Below are 20,500 nucleotides of genomic sequence, written 5' to 3' on the forward strand. Positions count from 1 at the left end.
CTCACTTCCTGGCACCTGGCTCAGGACCCCGTGCTCTCCCAGTCCACATTTGCCCTGCTCAAACACATTAGCCACTTGCCACCTTGGGCTCTGACTCCCCTGGAATACTCTTCCCGTAACACTTTAAGAGGAAGGCCACCATCCATCTAAAAAGAGTGGCGACCTGTTCTGTCACATCATATTTTTATTTCCTTTGAACACTTCTTGTTAGAAACAAACCTGATTTTCATTATCTTCCTCAGCTGTCTAAAATATAGGACTGTAAGTATTGGGCTGCTCCGTCAGTGCAACCTACCCTGAGGCTACCCTGAGGCTAGTCTATCGGCTGGATATGGTGGGAGATACCAAAGAACAGATGCATACAGTTTGCCTTCAGACACCATTTCTAATAATACAAAAACTTTTTCTCTGATAGAGCATGGGGGCCAAGCTCTCTGCGATCACTTACAAAACTTCATGTCCCACAGATATAATGAGAGCCCACAGCCTCAGTCTACAGTAATTACAGTGCAAAGCACAAATACTCAAGTACCAGAGGATGAGTGAAGCTCTCAAGTAAACAGGGTAACAAATGACTGCAGTTTTATATTCACCTCTCAAAGCACGGTGTTTAGGCTCACAGAGAGCTCTGCCCATGCCACCCTGTACCCCATCTGTCCACTAGGTGACACTTTTCCTATGAAAAGCCTGCTGCTGCCAGCACATCTACATATGCTACAACTCAAAAAGCATAAACGTGGTTTTACTAAAATACAAATCAGTGTTTTTCAAACAAAACAATTTGTTAACACAACATATACCTTGTATTAAAATTCCCTAAGTCCCACATGAATTGTCACAATCTGGATCCTAATCCCCAGCCCCATAAGAATGGGGAATCCGGGGATAAGCAGAAAAGTATCTGCAAATGCCTAAGCAAGTAAATTCACCACAATGAAGCTTCAGATAATGGAACTTCTGCTATACCATCCTCAGATGAAAAGCCAGAAGCCTCAGAAGGGAAACAGCAGAAACAGAAAGGGTTAGGAAAGGATGTGAGAGGTGAGAACAGCCAGGACACTGCACAGTTGAGCAATGAAGCACACTTGCTGATCTTCCTCAGCACCCAGGTTTACTCAGGACACTGCACAGTTGAGCAATGAAGCACACTTGTTGATCTTCCTCAGCACCCAGGCTTGGTTCCCAACACCCACATCAGGAGGATCACCTGTGTCTGTAACTCCAGCTCCAGGGGATCCAACACCTTTAGCACCTCAGGCACCTGCACTCATGTGCACATACCCACATGTACACACAAAATGCGTATTATTAATAATAATAAAAATTAAATTAAAATTAGGGAGATGGGGAGAGAAAAGGTAGAAGGGAAAGAGGGGGGACTTGGGGAAACAGGAGGATCGGGATAAAGGAAGGTTGGATAGGGGAGCACGGAACCACAATTCTTAGTTAAGGAACCCACTTTAGGGTGGGTAGGAGACTTGACCCTAGAGGGGCTCCCAGGTGCCCAAGCTGAGGTCCCCAGTTAGTTCCCTGGGCAGCTGAGGATAGGGAACCTGAAATGACCCTACCCTAGAGCAATACTGACGAATATCTTGCATATCATCCTAGAACTTGCATCTGGCGATGGATGGAGAGAGAGACAGAGACCCACACTGGAGCACTGGACTGAGCTCCCAAGGTCCCAATGAGGAGCAGAAGGAGTGAGAACATGAGCAAAGATGTCGGGACCACGAGGAGTGCACCCACCCACTGAGACAGTGGAGATGATCTACTGGGAGCTCACCAAGGCCAGCTGTACTGTTACCAAAAAAAGCATGGGATAAAACTGGACTCTCGGAACATGGCGAACAATGAGGGCTGATGAGACGCCAAGGACAATGGCACGCGGTTTTGATCCTACGCAATGTGCTGGCTTGGTGGGAGCCTAGCCAGTCTGGATGCTCACCTTCCTAGATATGGATGGAGGGGGGAGGACCTAGGACTTACCACAGGGCAGGGAACCCTGACAGCTCTTTGGACTGGAAAGGGAGGGGGAGAGGAGTGGGGGGAAGGGGAGAGGGGTGGGAGGAGGGGGAGAAGAGTGGGAGGAGGGGGAGAAGAGTGGGAGGAGGAGGAGAAGAGTGGGAGGAGGGGGAGAAGAGTGGGAGGAGGGGGAGGGAAATGGGAGGCTGGTGGGAGGAGGTGGAAATTTGTTTTTTTTTCTTTTCTTTATTCTCCTTTTATCAATAAAAAAAATTAAAAAAAAATAATTTTAAACCATCTGCAAAGGACTATATATATTCCTTATTTGGGAAAAGTCCCAGAAAGTTATGCCGGGCGGTGGTGGCGCACGCCTTTAATCCCAGCACTTGGGAGGCAGAGGCAGGCGGATCTCTGTGAGTTCGAGACCAGCCTGGTCTACAAGAGCTAGTTCCAGGACAGGCTCCAAAACCACAGAGAAACCCTGTCTCGAAAAACAAAAACAAACAAACAAAAAAAAAAAAGTCCCAGAAAGTTATGAACCATGAATGACCTGACTACCTATAGGTAGATCTCCATTGGCCTTTCCTGACGTATGAGTCTGTAAACCCACATGACGCGCCTCATAAACCACCTTATAAACTCATTTAGGAAAGAAAAGTTCTTCAGATAAAAATAAGTATACTGAAATATTTTTACCTAATATTTTATTAAATCCTTTGAGCAATGTAACTTCAAAAGCCACCAACATCACTTACATAGCCATTGTTAAAACCCTTACAGCAAATCTCCTAAAGCTGGCACCAACCTTTGGATGTGTGCTACTTACTTCACTGTGTGTGTGTGTGTGTCTTTCTTTCTTAGTGCCCACACCTAAATCTCTATGAAAGTCTTTTTCTTAGCTAACTCCAACCTTTGGATGTGTGCTACTTACTTCACTGTGTGTATGTGTGTTTCTTTCTTTCTTAGTGCCCACACCTAAATCTTTATGAAAGTCTTTTTCTTAGTTAACTCCAACTACGCTTTCTTTTAAAAAGCGGTGTATGTTTGTGGCTGTGGGACTCAGGGGGTATCATGGTGTTCTGTAATTTACATATTTCTATTCAGGGATCCGATAATATTTTAAGACTTGGAATTTGTATTGTGAAATGCATACACAATAAACTTTCAAGTACAGTAGACAGTTCTCAGAAGAAGATAAAGAATTCCAGTATCTGTGAACAGATAAGCAAAGTACCTTGTTTATTTGAGAAAAGGTTGGGGTCTCGGTAAAAGTTGAGTCTGTTTCTTAAACACGTGCACAGCTGCTGCAAACAGGACACCGACTGTAATGCCACCCGATGCTTCCCGTCTCCCCCAAAGGCCAGCTTCACCAGACATAAGAGGCCCTGAGAAAGGAGAGTGAAACCAGTCACAGAGAGCTCAACTCCAAAAAGCGATGTAGTTAGGCTTGTAGTCAGGCCCCGGATTCCAGCACTTGGGAGGCAGAGGCAGGAGGATCACCACAGTTTAAGGCAGCAGTCTGGTCTGCACAGCAAGTTCCAGGGCACATATAACAAGACCTAAGTTTTTTTTTAAAAATTAATGTTTTGAGAACTACATGCAAAAAGAAAAGCGGATGTGGGACTTAAATAAGGAAAGGTGAATCAAAGAAGTAAGGTTACAAATTTTGATAAAATAAGAAACTAGGGCCATAGGGCCTAACACCCTGAGTTGGATGCCCAAAATTTACATAAAGTAAAAGGAGAAAATCAACTCCAGAAAGTGTGCCGCATGTCTGCTGCAGCATCAGGTACTCAGAGAGTGTGCTGCCTGTCTGCTGCAGCACCAGGTACTCAGGCTGTCAGTACACTCGAGCCCATATGAGTCTGAGACCAGGCTGGGAAACAAAGCCAGACCTCACATCGAGCACAGTTTGTAAAGCTAACTAGGGCTAGTGAGATGGCTCACCAGTTAACATCACTTGTTCTTGCAAAGAACCTGGGTTCAATTTCCAGTACCCATATAATGGCTCACAGCTATCCATAACTCCAATTCTAGGAGACCTGATGCCCACTGCTGACCTCCATGAGCACCAGGCACATATGTGGTATATAGACACACATGCAGACAAAACACTTTTATGCATAAAATAAAAAATAAGTAAATAAAAATAATAAAAAGCATGACTAAAGGAGACAGTATTTCCTATATCTAATATCTGTAAAAACCCAATCTGGGAGAAGGAAAGTCCCATTGTACTGCACAGCACACAGAATCACAGCAAGTACTTTGCACCTCACACGGCTGAAGCGCTTTTCAGGCTTTGGTAAAGAACAGCTTTATTTGTTTCTGTTTGCCATCAGTGATGGAAGGTGCCCACACTGCTAATCGCTGGGGTAAACTCAGTCTGAGTAAGGCCCAAGGGCCCTCAGAGATTACGAGATGCTATAGATACCTCATAATCCCCACCTGCATCTCTTTCCACTGGAGAAGCAAGAGACTGCACAAAGGGAAAGGGCTAGTCAACATGCTCATTGATAACAGACTTCCCCAGCATTATGTCCTAAACATAAAATACTCAAAGGTTACTGCTGCCCATCCCTAACTTCTAATGCTACTGTCTGGTGAGATGACTCAATGGGTGAAGGCATTTACCATGCAACCTGGTGACCTAAGCTTGATCCCTAGAACCCACATCAAGGTGGAGGGAGAGTCAACTCTATAAAGTTGTCTTCTGACCTCTACATGCACACTTTGGTGTGTGTGTGTCAAGACACATAACAAGAAATTTAAAACTTTAAATTTGAAAAAGATGATAATCCAAAAATGACAATTTGAGATAGACAAAGTTGGTAGAAACTACTGTCCACTAAAAGAAGTAAACAGATAAATTAGAGAAAGTAGTTTAAATAACTCAATAGTTAATTATTTTAAATATGTTAATACAAATTTTCTTCTACTACCGTGCTGTGCATTTGCTAATTTGTGGTGAGATAAATTGTTTGTTTTAAAACCTAAAGCAATTACAAGGACTCACTTGAACAATCTTCGGTCTCTGAAGGAAAATCTCAGCAGGAAAGTCTTGCATGATCACGTCCTTCAGAAGTTCACATGTATTCCAGATCAGGTTGTGGTTGCTACTTCTCAAAGAGCTGAGACAACAGAGCTAGACGTCAGGAGGAGTCCACCTACACCTGCCTACGTCAGTAATGGCATAACGCCTCCACTGCACCTTAGGTTTAGCAGCGGCATCACTCTTCCTGGGGAAAAACAAGCACACTCCATCCTTGCATAGTAGACTCTGAAGAGCAGCTTCTTCCATATACCTACATTTTATAATACTCTAGAATAGGAACTACATCACAATAACCATTGAGTGTTGAAACTATCAGGTTCTACCAAACGGGATTGGTTAGGTCACACATAACTTTCTAATTAAAATAAAAAGCAAAAGCCTATATAGTGGTAATCATCAAATTCCATTATCTAGTCATCTTCACTGTCCCACATCCCTCAGGTTCTACTTACCTGAGGATGAAGCAATTGTACACAATCTACCTCAACAACTCAGCTGGAGTTAGTCCACCTCTTCCTTGGGTATTAACTCACAACTAATAAAGCACCCAAACACTTTCTAAGTTGGGCACTACCTCTTCAATACTTTTCCCTAAGAAAATGATGGCAGCATTATCAGAAATCACCTGTATCTTGCCTTAACTCTTCCAAATTTGATTTTTCATCTAAATTCACACCTTATCAAGAGGCAACCCATTTATTGTGATTTCAGTGGAATTGTACCAAGTGAATGTGGATATTAAAAACACTCTCTGGAACTAGACAGATAACTCAGTAGTCAAGATTATGTGCTGCTCTTGTAGAGGACCCAGGTTCAAATCTCAGCACCCACATTATCCAGCTCTCAACCACCTGTAACTCCAGCTCCAGGGGATCAGATGCCCTCTTCTGGACTTTTCTGTTTAATTTTTAAGGCAGGGTCTCAACACGTTTCCCTGGCTGGCCTCAAACTCGCAGAGATCCACCTGTCTATTTCTAAAGAATACTTGTATTAAAAGTGTGTCCCACTATGGTCGGTCCTGAAAACAAACCTTAAAAAACAAAAACAACAAACAAAACTCTGCAAATTTATATAGCAGCCCTCTATTTCTGAAAGCAATAAAATCAGTATACACTAGATAAGATCAGTGCAGTTATCGCTAACCTTCTCAACAGTAGCAAGTTTTTCTAATAGAGCCCACATTTTACCATAGATTCTATCAAAAAGATTACTTATATTTAATTTTTTCACTGTTCTCCATGAAGGACACAGGAAATGGAGAATTAATCTATACAGAAAGAGAGAGCATGTTATGAAAGACTATGTAAGATTCCAACCATAAAGAGACACTGGGTTGAGTCAGGTGTAAGCTGTGTGTCTATTACCACAGCACAGGAGAGGAACAAAGTGGAAGGAAGAGTAAGCAGGATCAGATTTTTATGGCTCCAAAGAACCAAAAGACCTGTGCTACATCAGAACTGTACCTTTCGTTGGAGGAGAGAACATGTTTATCTGTTGTGGTCAGAGGTAGCCAAGGAAATACAGAAAACTTCAGCCACTTCACAGTCGGGTTTCCTGCTAAAAGAATAGCAAAACTTTAGATGTCAAAGGATCAAACATGACAGTGTGCAAATAATATCTGTAAGCTGTAAAATGAAGTAAACCCTTCACTCCCACACTGCTTTTAGTCATGGTGTTCTTCACAGCAACACAAGTACAAGAGCGGAACCACAAGAGGACAACCACACACAGAGACCTGGAAGCGAGACTTCTGGAAGGAGAACTCCAAACCGGAATGTCCCAATCCTAGGTCATCTGGCTAGTAGATAAATGCTGATGAAAAGGAAACTAGGCTGACCCTGAGTCTCCAAGTGAAACAGCAGGATTGATGGTCCCATCTCATAAGCTGGAGAGTGAATAAGACCACCTATGTATCATACCTGGTAAGAACCTGTGTTCAACAAACACTGAGTTCTAATGACAGCACCATCACCTGCCTACAGTCACTCAATACACTTAGTAAGGTATAAAACCTGACCATTCAGACTCAAAAACCTCAGCTAGGACAAAGCAGATGAAACATTAAATTCCATGCTAGAGTTTTCCAGACTGACCACAAACTATCTTCAGGACAAGAAAAAAGAATCCATTGACCTTTTATTCACCAATCAAAAACTTCCCTATATATACATACCCACTGGCCCTGGTGGTACTTCCATCTGCTGGATATTACTTTTATCTTGGGGAAAATATCCTGTTAAAACTTCACGCTGTTGTGACAATTCTGAAAAGAAAACACATTACTATGCTATCAATTAACCTGACAAAATAAAATTTATTTTAAATTATATTATTTTCTCTCAATCTTTCAATGATTATTAAAACAAAAAGAAACAGAAAAACAAAAAAGCAATCTAGCTTGTTCTCTGAAACTTTCAAAACAAGAAAAAAGAAATTATTGTTCCCGTAGATACATTCACAGAGGCAACACACACACACACTCAAATGTAATAAAGATTCTAAGAAAATATACAGCAAAATATTAACAAAATTGAATACAGAAAAACAGTTACCAATTTGATCAGTTTGGTAAGTGGCAGAACACAGTACAGGAACTTCTGAAGGAAGAACAAAAAGTCCATCGAGAATGCCATCGATCTCGGCCTGTATGGCTGGCTCCACATTTGGACGGAGCTTAGACAAGAACTCTACTGCACCAAGATCAATCAGGTGTTGGGCTGCTGGGGGATACTACGGTAAAAGAAAAAGTCTTGAGAATAGCCATGAACATAGAAATGTCCTGAACTTCATTCCACCACAACCAAAACATGGTTATTTTGGTGTATCAAATTTTCTGTTTTGAAAACATTGCTGCATTGCTGTGCTCTAGAGTACTTTTGTGAATCAAACATAAAGTAAAAGAGACAAACTTAAGGGTAAGACATCTTAAGAGAAAGAAGCCAGGACTCTGAACACTAAAACTACACACTACCAATCCTTCTTTTATTTTTACATGCTTTATTGTTAAATAGTTCCACCTCAGAAAATGTGTTTCATTATAACACTTTTATACATATTCATTGTTGTGCTTTGTCTGCCCAATACACACATCACACACTAATAGGACCCTGTCTCATAGGTTCCCTTCTACTTCCAAGTCTTTCTTTTATAAATAAGTTACTTTACTGTACTGACACTTTATCCTATCCTTACTGTAAATAAAGATAACAAAGTCACTAGAATTCCCCCAGGAGAATAGTGATTTAAAGATAGAAAAAAAAATGAACTTATACTAGCATTGGTCCTAACAACTAAATTGCTCTTAAGGCAGATAAAGGAACGAAAACCATTGTTTTTAATGGAATGGCATTACATGCAATGTTAATTTAACATATTTAAATATGTTTCCTTTAATACTGAAACGTCTAAACACAGGCGACAAATAATCAGAAACAGAAGATATGAGAACTTAGTTGTTTTACTTCAACGTTCAGTACAATATGAGATTAGGCTATTATGACAAATGACAAGCAATATCTACCCGAGTGAATTAAAATTCAACCTCTCTGATTGTCTGCAACATTATTTTAAATCTCAAGTATGTCTTTCAATAAATGATACATTTACTTTTGACCCTGGCTGATTTATTCCAAAATGTTACCTTAACCAATCTGCTTAAGAAGTTCAGAACCTCCTCTTTCATTGGGACAGATGGGAAATTGAACCATTCGAGCAAATGGAGAAAAAGCAACCTTTCCTGAATCAGGTCAGCATAGCAGATCAAATTGTGCTCGATCTTGCACAGGATACTTTCGAGGGCGCGTTCCCTGATCTCCACCAGCTGATGGCCTGTCAGAGAAGTTGACACAAAGTAATTTTATCTCCCAATTCTGAAGAGACCACCCACCCGTAACTTATTCTAAATGCGCAAGGTTTACTTGGGAGACAATCCGGGGTGAAACCAAGTGAACTAAGTGTTCAGGAGGCCGCAGGTGCACAGTATGAGCACGGTCCGCGGGCTGCAGGGACTAGGTAGGTGAGGTGCCCGCACGACCCCGACGCCGAAACCCAGCACCAACACGCCAAGACCCGAGGGCTCCTCCGACCCTGGGCAACAAAGACAGTTACCAAGCTTCCGGATGAGCCCCGCCAGAACCATCTTGTCTCCACAATCTGCCGCGACCGGAGAATTAAACTGTCGCGCCACAGCCGCCAGCCATAATTAATGTTCCCCGGAAACTCGGCCAACAGTAACAGAGGTTCCGCGATGTCTGCGCTAGACACCCATTGAGTACAGAACATTAGATGAAATGCTTTCAGTGCTTCTGCCACCACATAAGGGTACACTCTCTATAATTTCTACTGCTCATTCTTTAGACCTCAATCTTGGCTCTAAAATGACAGAATCAATAAAAATGTCAAGAGAAGGAAGACGCCTCTTCCGCCAGTGTGCACGTCGGGAGTTGTAGTCCTGGCTCAGCCGGGCTCCCTGCAGGAGTTCCGGACACGCCCCCAACGCTCCTTAGAAAAAAGTTCCGGCTTCCAGGCGCGGGCTCTGAAGCGGGAGCGTTGTCGTTTGCAACAGCCCAAGTCTCTGTGGCTCTTCTCTCCCTCTAAGATGGATTTGTTCAGACCTTAACAATGTAAGACTTCTAGAGCTTGGGTTTTGTTTTATAAAGTAGCCCTTCCAATTCTTTCTGAGTATTAAATGACTCAGCTGTAAAGTGTAACTGTGAAGTTCTGCAGCCTCTGGGATACCTGACCTCAGATGTAAGCAAGCGAGTCACAAAAGGAGGAGGGGGCAAGGGGGAGAAAATAAGAGATGGAAAGACAAAAAAAGGAAAGGGGAACTCCGTGGGAAGATTCTATTTGAATGCTTTCCAGACTGATTTTTCTAACATGCACTGTAATTGATCTCAACGAAAAGAAATTATAAACGATAGTTAGAGCGATAGAGCAATGACACAAGTAAATTTATAAAATGATTTGCATTTCAGAGAGCGTTTGTTTGGTTTGGTTTTTGAGGGGAGGGTACCTATCTTTTCAATCACACCAGGAAGGGAGGGGATGTCTATCAAAATAGATAACGCTTTTTTTTTCCTTGGCAAAAGACCAAATTTTACGGTTAAAGTGCTGATTCAAAGTCACGTCACACCGAATAGTAAGTAAGATAAAAGAAATAACCTTATGATGTTTCTTGTGTCCATAAAAAAGAACAGTGCTACAGGTGTGTGTGTGTGTGTGTGTGTGTGTGTGTGTGTGTGTGTGTTTGTGTGTGTGTGGTGTAAAAAGTGAAACTTGAGTTGAATATTTGATAAATAGAAAATATACTGAGCCCAAAAAGTAGCATGAAGGAATTCCTACCAGAGAAAACCATACCATCACAATGTGGCAGATACAAAGAAAATGAGAAATTGAATGAGGTCATATTACTTTGGAAGAAAAAAGGATAAGGAGGTTGCTGCTAGTTTCTAAGTATTTTCTATCTGGTCTTCCAATAGCATTGTTGGCTTTGGGAGAATATCCTTCTCAATAACTAATTCCAACAATTAATTGGAATCCTAATTTATTTATGAAAACAATGTATAAGAAGAGAAAACAATAAAGATTGTTAAACAAAATAGGCCCAATCCAACAAATATGTAAAAGGTATTTGTCTCTTTGGCAAGCTTATGTTCTATATGTCTTTCAAGAAGTTACCCAAATGCCAATATATGTTATTTAATAATAAAGGTCACAATTTATTAATAATATTGGTCACTAAGAAGGAAAAATGGTTGAAGCCTGAGGTTTCATTCCCCACTTATGAATTATCCAAGTCAAGCACCATAACTTCATGCTATGAATTCACACAATATTTAATTTTTAAAAGCAGCATAAAATTCTAGCTTATCCTCCCAACACAAAAACAGAAAGCTGAGAAATATTTTATCCCATTTTGAAGTGGAAGGATTGGAACAAAATTGATCTTTACATTTCCAAAAGCAGAGCCACATGAATTTGAATCTTGCCTCCATTGTACAGTTATTACAAATACAAATGTTTCTTAATTATAGGTATCAGAAATAGATACAACTATGATTAACTGTCTATCTGAATACAGTGCATCAATACAATTTTTTTGGAAAAGAGTAGTTTTTTCAACAAATGGAATAACTCAGTGTCCACATGGGAAATCGTACCTTATATTATAAGGATAATTGTCCAAAATATGCCAAAGAACTAACTGCATAAACAAAACTATGACAATCTTAGGAAAAATATCAACTATAAATATTTGTGATTGTGAACTAAGAATTGTTTTCTTGTATGTAGCATCAAAATTGCAAGTAATGAACAGGACTGATTAGCCCTCAGAATTTTTTTGTGTGTTTATGAGGACACTACCATGAAAATGAAAAGGCAGACAGTCCACAGAACATGAGAAAATATTTGCAAATCATATGTCACATGAAGATCTATTGTCCTGAATTTATTTTTCAAATTCTTAGAACACAACAATAAAATGAACTCAACAAGAATTCAACTCAAAAACAGGACAAAAATGGACAAAAAGATCAGAACAGACCTTTCTTCAAGAAGATACATAAATGACCAACAAAAACATGGGAAGGCCCAATGTCAACAAAACAGAATTATACTATAGCTGCATCAGAAAATGAGAGACATAGTATTGCTGGTGAGTATTTTGAGGAACTAGAAACCTCAGACATTCCTTTTGAAAATATAAAGTGGTGGAGGGTTAAGGAAAAGAGTTTGAACTCTAAACCTAGAATTACCATGCAGCCTAATTCTACTCCTGAATATATACAAGCATGCCTTGTGTGTGTTTGTATGTCTTCAACGCCAAAATAGCTAATAAATTCTATATTTCTCATTGTTTTGAGAAGCTCGACGAACTGTCATACAGCTCTGTTCCATCCCACCAGACATATGAGGTACCCCTTTGTCTACCAGCTCCACACCATGTATGCTGCCTTCCCACTCAGTACTAGTAGCTGCCTAGTTTATAAGACAAACTACTGTGGTATCATATGCTTGTGGTCAAGAAACTATGACATATCAGAGAGAAAAGAAACCAAACACTTTTCAGCATTACTGTTTACAAAACTGAAAATAGTATCTATCATCCAATAAGGAATATATAAAATATAGATTGCCCATCTGATGGGATGTTCTTCACTTGAAATAAGAATTGAAGCAGTAGCTTTACATAGTAGAAATGAGACCTTTACAATGCTATGTTTTTTGGAGAAGAAAGTCATGAAAGTCTAGCTGTTGTACTTCCACTAATTCAGGCTGATGTACCATACACTGGGTGACTTAAACAAAGAATATTCTCCCAGATCTGGAAGCTGAGAAGTAGCGGAGAAGGCACAGAGAGTGCCTTTGGTGAGAGTGTCTTCCTGACCTTCCCTCAGTGCATGGGAAGAGGGAGAGAGAAAGGGGGGGGGGGGGGACCTCTGGAAAATCAAGTTGTCTTAAAAGATCTATTTATAAGCTCCTGAAGGGGAGAACAAGCAAATGTTCATTCATTTATAAATCTATAAACAATGGAAGGATAGAAAGAATAAATTATATCTATACAACACGTATGATAAAATTTAACATTTAAGGAGGTTCCAGGTGTGGTGGTCCATAAACTTTAATCCTGCACTCACAAGGCAGACTCTGTGAGTTTGAGGCCAGCCTACTCTATATAGTGAGTTCCAGGACTGTTAGGGCTATAGAGTGACCTGTCTCAAAAAACGAAAAAAAAAAAAGTGAAGTGAAAACATGTTTAATAAAGAAGCCAGTTATAAAACCCTATACATTTTTGACTGGGGAAATGGCTTAATGGGTAAAGTATTTGTCATGCAAGCCTAAAGATATGAGTTCAAATCCCCCAGTCCCCATGTAAAAGTCAGGCCCCCCTGGAGTGCACTTGCAACCACAGCATTGGAGGAGTAGAGATGCTGACTCCTGGCTTGCTGCCAGTCAGCCTAGCCAAATCATTAACTCCAAATTCACAGAGAGACCCTGTCTTTAAAAAATGAGGTGAAATGTTACTGGAGAAGACACTCAACATTGACCTCTGGCCTACACAACACACACTCAAGCACACACACACACACACCACCATATGCGATTACATGTTGTGAAATGACCTGTTAGGCAAATGAATAGAGACAGAGTATAGTTGTTGATTGAATTCTGGCTTCTTTGGGAAACAGAGTGACACTTCCCAAGAGGAGGGGATTTCTTTTGAAATGAAGATATTCTCAAATTGGCAGTGGTGATGATAGTACATAGTTGTAAATATATCAAACACCTTTAAATTATGAACTTCAAGTTAAGGGATTGTCTAGTAAAGAACTCACCCCTCGACAAAGTAACATAGAAAGAAATACAATGGGGGACTAATACAGAAACAGAATTTCATTTTGTAAACAACCTACTTTGTGACAAGACCAAGACAGAATGTGAATGAAAATTTATTTTCTGAGACTGTGTGAAACTTAGCTGTCATCCTCTAGTGGCAGGGAGAGCCAGGCCTGACAATGTGATGTATTAATAAGGCCCTTGTGTTTATGTTAGAGCCACTTTGCTGTTTCTCTCCAGTATCTGCAAATAGGAGATGTGTCTGGCCCGTGACTCTAAGGTACAACCCTACATCGCTGTGGGAGCACATTCCACTCCTTCAGCCAATAGCCTTTAAAATACCAGCCTCTTGGGTGTGCTCTCTCATTCTGTAAAAGCAGCTGTTTAGTGTGCACTCCTTCTCTTGCTTCCGGCTCCCGCTTCTGGCTGCTAGGCTCTGTTCCTGTTTGCGCAGAGGACTGTTATCTAGCACAGAAACCTGTAAGTTTTCCCTTCAATAAATAATCCTTTTATTGTTCATAATTCTGAACTGGTGTGGGATTATTTTGTGACTTCCATTATCACTACATAGTCATTCCCATTGAAAATGAAGCCTGTGTGTGTTTTCTTCACAGACTATGAGGTTTAATTAGTTAATGATAGAAAGCCCTCAATGAAGAGTGCCATGTAAATTCATGTAAATATTCAGTAATATTGTTGTCATGCTCACCAATTTTCCATCATGTAAAGTTACATAACCTAATCATGACAGTGATAGTGTGTAGATATATCATTCCAGGCGGGAGTTATGTGTTAGGGAATATTATTTAAGGTGTGTTGCCTTTGTTTATGCTGCGTTTGTTTAACTCTCTGAAGCTGTGGTTCTTTGCCTGTCTAAAACACCCAATGTCTAATAAAGAGCTGAATGGCCAATAGAGAGGCAGGAACAAGGATAGGTGGAACAGGCAGGCAGAGAATATAGAGAAAACAAGGAAGAGAAAGAGCAAGATAGAAAAAAGAGAGGAGGACCTTGGGGGCCAGCTAACCCCAGACACAGAGTAAGAGTGAAAGTAAGGCATTCATAAGTAAGAAAAAGAAGTTGGAATAATGTAAGAATAATTCACTATATCTAGAAATAATCCTCCATGTGTGGTTTATTTGGGAACTAGGTGGTGCCCCCCCCAAAATAAAACAAAGTATAAAGAGTTAAAAAAACAATAAAACAACGGTTACTTCCAGAATGAAAAGAAGCATTCTTTAGCGGTCTAGCACACATATGGGGTCCCTGAGATCTTTGCATGGCTTTCATGCTCGTAGCATCTCTTTACCTATTTTCAACACTAACTGACCTTCACTTGCGCTCCAGCTGAATGTAATCTCTGCGGTGAAGTTTGGACCCTGAGCCTGATGAGTCTGTAAATAAAATGCAATTCTACTAATTTCTATAGAATGTTCTATGTTACTGTAGATAATTTTCCATGTTACCTGGATTTGAAATTCGGGATTCTCCAAGGGTAGTGGAGAGAAGTCTGTTAATTGGCTAACCTAAAAATGCAACTAAGAGTTAACCATAGTAATTTTTTTAAAAAGTGTTAAGTCTTATATTAATTTGTGAAGGTAGTCTTGTATGTCATTTGGATAGATTGAAACAGTTAACTTTCAAATGACAAAAGGATTCTTGGAAACTCTCCTCTCCTAGAGCCAATATCTGTAATCTAATAATGCTTTTTATTTATAGCAGTTTCAGATATCACATAGACCCAAGAAGTTTGGTCCTCAAAAGGTCTATATCTCTAACTACTTGAAGGCTTCCCTATCCTTTTCTTTTTTTTCAGGCTAGCCTCCAACTCATTGTGTAATTGAGTATGACCTTGAGCTCCCGATCTTCCCACACGCCTCACTTCTGAGTGCTAAGATTATAGGTGTACAGGACCTTGTGTGCTGAAGACTGAACCCAAGACCTTGTCCATGTTAGCCCAAGCACTTTGCCAACTTAGCTACATTTCATACCCACTCTTCATAGGAAGATGCTCTGTGACAAATGGTGAGTTAATACTCTAATTGGATAAACAAATAAGCTGTCTGTTGATGCTGAAGTAGGTCATTTCTGCTGAGAGCGAGATTTAAAGTCATGAATCATAAGAGACCTTATTTGAAAAGAGATTTTTTTATGAGAGTGGATTGCTGTACTATGTGTATTCTCAATCCCAGCAGTAGGGGGGACAGTTCGCTTAAATAGTCCTACTGAAGGCTCTGTGGTTGTCGACTCTAGACTCATTCTATTCATTCGCATCCTCCAATCCTATCCTTGTATTTGACTTCCCTGAATCTTGACAGCAAACAGCCCACGTGATCATGTCTCCAGTTCCTCCTTCTAACTTCTCAGAGGCCTCTTGAGCTCACTGACAAGTCTTCTTTAATCTGAATATCATGGGGAGGTGCTGAACAAACCCTGGAAGGATGTTCATGCCTGTCCATAGTACAAATTCATGCCTCTCCAAACCCAGCACTGACAAACACTATCACTTTTATCCCTGCCATGTCTCTTTTATACAATTCCTCAATCCTTATCCTCCAGAGCCATGCTAGTCTCAACCTCTAAAACAACAAAATTTGCTTGCTTGGGTTATTTGACTGCCTAAATTGTGGACTTACATAAATACATGTGCCCCTTCAGACTGGTTGACCGCAAGAAACCAGCACAAGCTTGTAAAGTATAGCTCAGATATTATTATATCACCCCTCCATGTTCCACTGTTTCAAATACTCAAAGCCTTCCATGATTTGGAATAGAGATGGCACTGAAGATTCAATTCCAGACACAGACCAGCCCTTTCTCTAACTCCTCTCACTCTGTTCCCACACATAGTGAGTCACTGTATACCAGTCACTCTGGTCTTGTTTGAAGCTCTAACTTTCCCTGTGTATCTTTCTAATGCACGCCCTTTGCACAGTTTTAGCTTTTGCTTGAAGTACCCTTTTGTCCCACGTTTGTCATATGAGTTTCTTCTAACCTGTCCTACCTTCAGAGATTCTAATGTTACCTCTTCAGAAAAGCCTTTTCTGGTGTCTCCAGTCAGTTAAAAATCATGTGGTTCACTCACACCACAATATAATTCTGCTTTGAGGTCCATCACACTTCCAGATTTACATTTATTCATAGAGCTTACGTTTTTACTTTGTGTGTGTATGTGTGTATTCAGTGTTCCAGTGGATGCAAAAGGCAACTTTGAAGAGTTGGTTTGCTCCATTGAATCTTTGAATCCCAGGCATCATACTCAGGTAACAGGGCTTGATCCTTCTCATGCTGATCATTCTTGCCAGCCCTCATGTTTTACAAAGATTAAATCACCTCTGAGGGCTTGACTTTCATGTTGTCATGAGCCCCATGGGCTCACCTCCAACTTGCCATCACATGAGTGTTTGGGTTTTAACATATGAATTTGGGAGTAGGACAAAAAGTTTCTGCACCCCAATAAACCTCTCCACCGATGCAATAATCCAAATCAAACCAAATAAGCTAAGCCCAGGTTTAATAAATACAAATGCCCCTGGATGGTTTTCCAGCCCCCCAGAAAGCAGACTGGAAAGGAAGACCAAAAAACTACTTGTTTGTTTTCTGAGGGGCAGTTTAAATACCCTGTGGGAGTGGCCTTGAGCATCTCTGGGGAGGGGTAATCATTTGGTGGGCTTTCTTGGGGGGCAGAGTCTGGACTGAGGCATCTCCTGGTGGGGGGGGCTTGGGGTGGAATCTCTACCCAAACATTCTAGGGTCTTTGGCTATATGAATGCCAGGGCCTGGAGTGAGGCCTTCACCTAAACATAAGGCACAAGAGAAAGAGAAAAATTGTCTAGAATTTCTCCAAAACTATCATACAAATACTAAATAAGCACACAAAGAGATGTTATTATTATACATGACTAGTCATTAGATAAATGTACACCAAAGCCACAATAAAAATCTGGAGAAAAGCTGGGCAGTGGTGGCGCATGCCTTTAATCTCAGCACTCAGGAGGCAGAGGCAGGCAGATCTCTATGAGTTCGAGGCCAGCCTACTCTACAATAGCTAGTTCCAGAATAAGCTCCAAAGCTACAGAGAAACCCTGTCTCAAAAAAACAAAAAATAAACAAACAAATACTCTGGAGAAAGAGCTCAATGGTACAGTGTTTGCATGTGTAAGGCCCTGGGTTGGCTCCCCAGAACACAGTGTGTCACCATTTTACATCCATTTAGAAGTCAACCATCAAAGTAAATATAAAATAACACATTTTAGCAATGATGTAAAGAAATTACAAGACAGTACTTTTGTACTTTTAAAAGGAGTGTAAAATGGTGTAGTCACTACGGACAGAAATATGGCTACCTTTCAAAAGTATAAACATATAATTATCATTTGTTTTAGCGATATCACTTCTGGGTATATACCTAAAAGAATTGAAGTCAATAACTCAAGTGGATACTTGTAAACCTTTGTACTCAGCAGTATTATTCAAACAGCCTCATGTAGAAGAAATGCAATTTTTTATTGGCAGGTGATGGGTAAACAAAATTTGGCCTGTATAGGTAATGAAATATTATTCAGCCTTAAAATTGAATTGTGGAAATGCTACAGTATCAACAAACCTTCACTATACTGTGATAAGTAGGGTCACCTCTCACAAAATAATAAGTCCTGTGGTTTTGATGAGATTAGGAGACAGAAACCTCAAAAGTTTCTTGTCCTTGACCAGAAACTGATTATGACCTTGGTTCTGTCCTAACTTGTAGCCAGGAAGGCCAAAAGGGTCCTCGGGTTCCTGTTCTGGATTCTTGTGTTCTTCTGTTTTTACTCTTCCTAGATAAACCTTATTCTTGAAAGCCATTATGTTAGACTGTGGCTGAAATTGAGAGGTATTCAGACACCTCTGGAATGAATCAACTGGAATGAACACTCACCCATACCTCAACCCAGTTTCTGCTATAAGACCTTTAATGGCCCCTAGAAAAGCAATTCAATAATATCCCATTTGTGGAGGGCCAGTCCAGCTACACAGCAACTCTGCCTTCCTTCTTTCTCTTAAATAACCCCTCACACCTATAACTCTACACTAAAAGTCCTCTCTAAACTCAGCCTCCTGTTCTCCATGAAATTCATATTTCAAATTTCCACTGACTTGGTGGAAGCCATCCGTGGCAACTTGGCAGAAGTTTTGTGTGACCACTGACTTCTGGCATTTCAACTCTTGAGTAAAAGCTCACCTAAAGCTTGGAAGCCTGTTTACCCTCAGTAAGGATTCCCCTTCCCAATGTCTGCTTTACTTACAGTATGTGAAGATATTAGAATAGTAAATTCATAGAAACAGAAGACAGTTTGTGCAAGCTAGAAATACAGGGAAGTTAAAGAACATGGGAAGAAAAGGGAGTCTCTCAGCCCCCATTTGGCTTACATTTTAGTGGCTAAAAATAATAAATGTCAGCACAATGGAAAACAAAAACAAAAATACATTGCTATGAAGAACATCTAGATAGAGACCGTGCTTCTATTATGAATGCTATCTCAAACAAAAGAATTAAATCAGCCCAGGAGCCATGCTTAACACAAAAACATTTATGACATTCAACTTTTACTCTTCTCAGACCTGTCTGATGCATGATTATTAAAAGCTCAGAGAAATTGGGATTCAACGTGAAGGTCCAAAAAGCAAAACTGCCAGCCAAAGCTCATACCTCTACCTCAGTCTGAAACGATGCTTCTGCCTCCCAGGATCTCAGAATAAGACAGACTGAGAGCCGTCTCCTCCCATTTTACAATTCTCTCTAGGGCTTGGATTAAGACAGGTCTAAAGGTGTGCAGCACTGGGATTAAAGGCATGTATCATCTAGTTTCCATGGCAACTAGTGCGTCTACTGGGATTAAAGGTGTGTGTTACCACTGCCTGGTCTGCAAGGCTGACCAGTGGAGCTGTTTAACTTTCTAATCTTCAGGCAAGCTTTATTTATTAAAATACAAAAAGAAATGTCACTATACTTGTCTTGTCCATAGACTTGAACAATGTACCTCACAAAACATCTTACAATTTCATTTCCTTTTCAAAAAATAGTTTATTTTTATTATTTTATTTTTACTTGTTTGAGTGTTTTGCCTGCATGTATGTTTGTGTACCACTTGCATGCTTGATGCCTATGGAGGTCAGAACAGGGTTTTGGATCACCTATAACTGGATCTACAGATGGGTGTGAGCCATCATGTGGGTACAGGGAATCAAATCCAGGGCTCTGGAAGAGCAGCCAGTGCTCTTAACCACTGAACAATCAATTTTGTTTCCAAAAGGACATTTTTTAAGATGTTGGTAGAAAGTGATTCAATAGTAAAGAAAAAGCCAGGGCTTCATGTATTAAAGGTGAAGACCTGTTTTAGAACCTAAAAAAGACCAACCTGGAGCTATAATATGACTGTGATTTATTGAGATGGTTAATATTGTCAGTTTGATGGAATCTAGAATTACTTGCGAGACAAGCCTCTGAGCACAGTTGTGCAGAACTGTGTTTAGTTAACTCTGGGCATTCCTGTGGCAGATTAATTAGATTAGGTTAGCTTCTGAGCATGCCTGTCAAGGATTATCAATTCAGAAGCTCTGGCTCTTGTCTTGTTCGTGGGTGGCACCATTGAATGGACTGGGGTTCTAGACAGAACAAAAAGAAACTTGTGAGCTGTAGATAGCAATGTTCTCTCTTGCAATGTCCAGACAGGACAAGCAGGATACAAGAAAAAAGACTGTCAAATCTTGCCAAGACAGGGTAAAATGGTTTTGGAAAACTTCCTGCCTCTGAAAATGGTCCTTCAGTTACTCTAGGCCTTAGCCACAATTGGTTGCTCCAACATTGCAAATGAGACTTTGGGTGATTGTCCAGGTAGTCAGTTGTCTCTGTCATTTGTTGCACATTTTGGAAGTTGCTTGATTGCTCTTCCTGCTTACTCAAGTCATATTATTTCCCTTCTCGGATCTTCGATGGTGCTGAAGACTAGATAGTCATAGTTACTTTCCTCTCATGACTTGGCCAAGTTATTTATAATACAAGACTTAGACTCCTTAGGATAGGATAATTATTGAAACATTCATCACATGCTTCTTGCTTGATATTGTTTATGGTTGTAATTCTAATTTTTATACTTGATATTTGT

At 40.4% G+C, this 20,500-nt stretch overlaps 1 protein-coding gene and 1 long non-coding RNA gene across 2 annotated transcripts in view; one reads left to right on the top strand and one right to left on the bottom strand.

Moving 5' to 3' along the window:
- Rttn (rotatin) overlaps window positions 1-9,202 on the bottom strand; it is a 136,029-nt gene extending 126,827 nt beyond the window's left edge. The window contains exons 1-7 of the mRNA XM_075968106.1: window positions 9,125-9,202; window positions 8,658-8,845; window positions 7,570-7,747; window positions 7,191-7,280; window positions 6,481-6,574; window positions 4,979-5,093; window positions 3,197-3,347 (exon numbers count right to left, since the gene is read on the bottom strand). Coding sequence (XP_075824221.1) covers window positions 3,197-3,347; window positions 4,979-5,093; window positions 6,481-6,574; window positions 7,191-7,280; window positions 7,570-7,747; window positions 8,658-8,845; window positions 9,125-9,155 — 847 coding nt within the window. The 5' untranslated portion in view covers window positions 9,156-9,202. The remainder of the gene's footprint in view (window positions 1-3,196; window positions 3,348-4,978; window positions 5,094-6,480; window positions 6,575-7,190; window positions 7,281-7,569; window positions 7,748-8,657; window positions 8,846-9,124) is intronic.
- Window positions 9,203-9,553: 351 nt separating this feature from the next.
- LOC142848588 (uncharacterized) lies at window positions 9,554-16,953 on the top strand. Its single transcript, XR_012910427.1, has 3 exons — window positions 9,554-9,639; window positions 11,488-11,675; window positions 15,172-16,953. It is a non-coding gene; the product is annotated as an uncharacterized LOC142848588 (long non-coding RNA).
- The last annotated feature ends 3,547 nt before the right edge of the window (window positions 16,954-20,500 follow it).

This window comes from Microtus pennsylvanicus, chromosome 4 (assembly GCF_037038515.1).
Source record: "Microtus pennsylvanicus isolate mMicPen1 chromosome 4, mMicPen1.hap1, whole genome shotgun sequence".
Taxonomy (NCBI): domain Eukaryota; kingdom Metazoa; phylum Chordata; class Mammalia; order Rodentia; family Cricetidae; genus Microtus; species Microtus pennsylvanicus.